This window comes from Gekko japonicus, unplaced genomic scaffold, assembly GCF_001447785.1.
Source record: "Gekko japonicus isolate JY-2015 unplaced genomic scaffold, Gekko_japonicus_V1.1 scaffold767, whole genome shotgun sequence".
NCBI lineage: Eukaryota > Metazoa > Chordata > Lepidosauria > Squamata > Gekkonidae > Gekko > Gekko japonicus.
In genome coordinates, this window is record NW_015161972.1 from 369,580 (window position 1) to 373,565 (window position 3,986).

Consider the following 3,986-nt stretch of genomic DNA (forward strand, 5'->3'; position numbering starts at 1 on the left):
ATGTTTTGTGAGTTTGATGCAGCTACTGAGGTGTATGTGGGCCTGATCTGCTGCACATGAGAAGGGGCGTGAGTCTTCTCCCATGTCATTTTTTTGACCTGAAATGGGCCTGGGAGGCAGTATTTGCCTTGCTGGGGGAGCTCTTTGTGTACTGATTGGGTACATCTAGATTTCCCCAGGGGGACAAAACATGCCCTTAAGGGGTCATTTTAGGTCAGGAAACACAAGGAGACGGGGGGAAACCTCAGTGTACAATGTGGTCCTGATCCAGTTTGGACCTGTGCATGCCTGGAAATTGAGTTCCCATAATGGAACTTCAAGGCACGTGTCTGATCACACATATCTGGGAAGAACCCAGGGAAGATGCACTGCTTAGTTAGATACTCAGGTCCTTTGTTGTTTGGCATCGCAACCAGACTCATCAACCACAACCATGCTTGTTTGAAAGCTGGTATTTTCATTTTTAATGGAACTTTCCGATCTGCTAAAGCTTTTTTTCTGGAAGAAACAAACACAACTTTGATGCAGCCACCTTTGTGAATACTGCAGTCTAAAAGTAAAATAACTGGTATGACAGAGATAAGGAGCTTATCACATAAAAACATTTGTGCCTTTATTTCTGCCTTCTTAATATCAACTACATGCCTGTCTCTAAGCCCATTCAACCAGCCAGTCACCACAGTGAATCTGCAGAGTGTCTTCAGCAGCTTGGGGGGGGGGGGGAGAGGACAATTGCCTCCCACTGTTCTTCAAGAAGTCACAGTAGCAGATACATTTCTTCAACACATTTACATCAGTTCAATTTTAGTTTTGTTGGACAAGCTAGCCAGGATTTCCCAGGATGTACACAAGCATCACGATCAGCTCTGGTGCTCTCAAAAGACCGTTGGAGTGCTTAAGCCACCCAGTTCTACAGCCTAATGATCGACCTTGAGTTTGTTTTAACGGCGAGGCTGCATTTAAAAAGAACACTCACAGGCTAATTTGTAGTTGCTGCACTGACACACTATTCACAAATACACTTTGAGGGAAATGGATGATTGAAACATAACCTGCCTTCACGCTTGATGCGCATCTGTCTGAGACGGGGGAAGCGACACTGTAGCCACTCCCCAAGAAATACCTTGATGAGGCGGCACAGAGACCAGAGGCCCTGGTTCTAGTCACTAAGTAGGGCTGTTTGAACGTGATGTTGGAAAGGCAAAAGCTTTCTTTCATCAGGCTTGCACTTGCATGGCATTCTACTCAAACTGCACTGCTATCCGTGCAAAGGAGGAGGGCCACACGCCCACTTTGCACAGGTTGACAGCCCAAGTTTAGATGCAAAGTCCTAGAGGGGGGAATGCTGGTGCCTCACCCATGTCACACTGAAACCGACCCCAATATGCCATTACCCTGCAAACAAGGTTCTACTAGGTTTGCCAACTCTGCCTTGGGAAATTCCTGAAGATCTTGGAGGTGGAGCCTGGTGAAGGCAGGATTTATGGAGTGGAGGGACCTCAGCGAGGTACAATGCCAGATTTCACCCTCCAAAGCAGCCATTTTCTTCAGGGGAACTGACCTCTCTTGTCTGGAGATCAGCCTTAATTCCAGATCTCCAAGCCTCACTCGGGACTGGCAAACCTAGGTTCTACTTTCAGCTCAGCATTTCATGAGGGCAAAACCTGATCTACTGGAACACAGATGCATTTGCTGATTCCCCCCCCCCTTTGTCACTGGCTCAGAACTTGTCTTTCCAGTGACACATTTAATTTGTGATGTATTACTGAGATTTAGCTGGACTCTAGATATTCATTGTTTAAACTCTATTACTCCAACGAGTTAAAAAAAAAATCTGCATCACATTAGCCAGCATGCATATGGCAGTTGAACCAATCAATGACCTTTCTCTGTTCACGACATAAACGCACACACACAGGACACCAACATGATGAAAAAAGGGAAAGGAATGTGTTAACTGGATACAGCTACTGTGGAGCATCTCTCTAGAAAGATGGCGACTTCCTCCAAATTCGGCAATATGGCAAGATTATCTTTCAAGGCCTGAAGAGCTTTTTGATCTTCTTATGTAAAAGCTAACAGTGTCTATTGGTCACTGAAATGAGAAAACAGCACCTTAGTATTCACTACTCATTATTAAAGCAGGATATATTAAAGCACGTATAAGAATAATCATTCTGAAAACAATCAATTTGGAGCTGTCATAAAGACTGGGCTCTTATTCCTTATAACAGTGAAATACAAGCTGGGCAGACCAAATATCTGGACTGATACTTGTTTCTGCAAGTAAAAAAAAGGTGACAAAATGAGGGGAATAGAATAAGAACTCACTTCACTTTAAAAATTTGATTTCTGTATCAACACAGTCATAGAAAAGGTCTTCTACTTCTGAAGGATCAAGAACTTCAGAGCTGGTAAGGATATTCTCCATCGCTTCCAAGCCTTGTTTTTCAAGGCCCAGCATGGTTCTTCTCAAGTTTTGACCTTTCTGTTAAGAAAAAGGGAACATCTATGAACTAAAGTGACTTGAGCCATGACCCTGCAGAATCTGTCTCTATATACATGCACAAATTTACAAGAAGAATGGAGGTATGTGTTAAGCAAGCAAGACATTGCACTTAAAAAGTGTTGGACAGTGACAGTGCTATCAAAGAAAGGGAAAGTTACATACATTTATTGTTGGATTAAGTTCTGTCATCTCTGGTCTAAACATGTCTTCATTAAGAAAAACTTTTAAAAAATTAAAGATTAAGTACTGGAATATAAATGGTCTCCCCAGTTAACCAAATATTAACTAAGACCACAGCTTTTTTTTTCTAGTGGAGAGGTCTCAAATAAAGAATTGTTTGTGTCTCTTAAAGACCATGTGCTCAGCTACTACTAATGCCACTTGTAAACAAGCTTTGTAATTTTTGTAAAAGTCTGTGGAATTTTACAGACTAACAAATATTGGTTCCCATGACTCCCTTCCACTAAGTTGGATTTTATGACTTTCTTCTATTAAGTCTTCCTTCAAAGAGAAAACTGAGAATGACCTCCTCCTCTACTGGAAAAAAGTCTTTCTTTGCTGAAGCAAGACTTGGCGGAAGGCAGTCATAGGATCCTACACATTGTGACATAAGATTTCACAGAGCCCACTAGGAGATCTCATTTTTAAAATGACATCTTTTGCAAGCCAGACATAGGACATTAAAAAAACCCCAACACCGTAAAGGCCTCTTTCCATTGCACTTCCGGGGGGCGGGCGTTTGTGAGCCATTGGCAGTAAAACACTTACTTGAATGTGATAGCTCCCTAAGCCCTCGGGTCTATCCCCACAAGAAACAAGCATCTTCAGACAGTAGGTAAGAGACCACATTAAACTAAGTCAAGTAGTTCACATGGTCCTTTCTCCCAGTAGTGAGGGAGGAGTATACAAGTGCAAGTTTCTTACATTCTCTCCTCAGAACAGGCCCCAAACAAGGGGACATTTAAACATTACACCAGCACCTCTTCCACTGGTTTTTCTCATAGTGCTAGGCTAGAGTCACTTTTATTTATTAAACATTTCTACCCAGCCTTTCCTTGTGGTTCAAGGCAGCTCACAATAATAGTTTAAAAAACATTTCCAGTTGCAACCAAAATAAAATAGTAAACCCCAAATCCCTCCCTCCCTCCCCTTTAAGATGTCTGTCAATTCAAACCTCTCAAAACCCCTGAGCAAAACAGGAGCCTTGCAGTACCTCCTGAAAATCTCCATGGAGAGGGCTCACCTCCCCTCTTCACAGAGCCCACTCCACAGAGCGGAAACCACTATGAAAAGGGCCCAGTCTCTGGTTAGGGCTGCCAAATCCCCCCGCGGAGCGGAAATCCCCCCGCCCCAGAGGCCCGTTCCCCGACGCCTGGGAATCGGGCCCCGGGGGAAACCCCGCCCCAGCGTGCACGTCACAGGGAAGTGACGTTATGATGCCGGGCACGCTGGGGGCGGGGCCACGGCCATACAAGGG

The 3,986-nt window shown here is 44.0% G+C and overlaps 1 protein-coding gene across 1 annotated transcript in view; it reads right to left on the minus strand.

Annotated features, from left to right (window-relative positions):
- Positions 1-2,332: 2,332 nt before the first annotated feature.
- The window catches only part of SCRN1 (secernin 1), a 29,355-nt gene continuing 27,701 nt past the window's right edge, over positions 2,333-3,986 (minus strand). Inside the window, exons 7-8 of the mRNA XM_015429691.1 lie at positions 3,723-3,725; positions 2,333-2,488 (exon numbers count right to left, since the gene is read on the minus strand). Coding sequence (XP_015285177.1) covers positions 2,333-2,488; positions 3,723-3,725 — 159 coding nt within the window. The remainder of the gene's footprint in view (positions 2,489-3,722; positions 3,726-3,986) is intronic.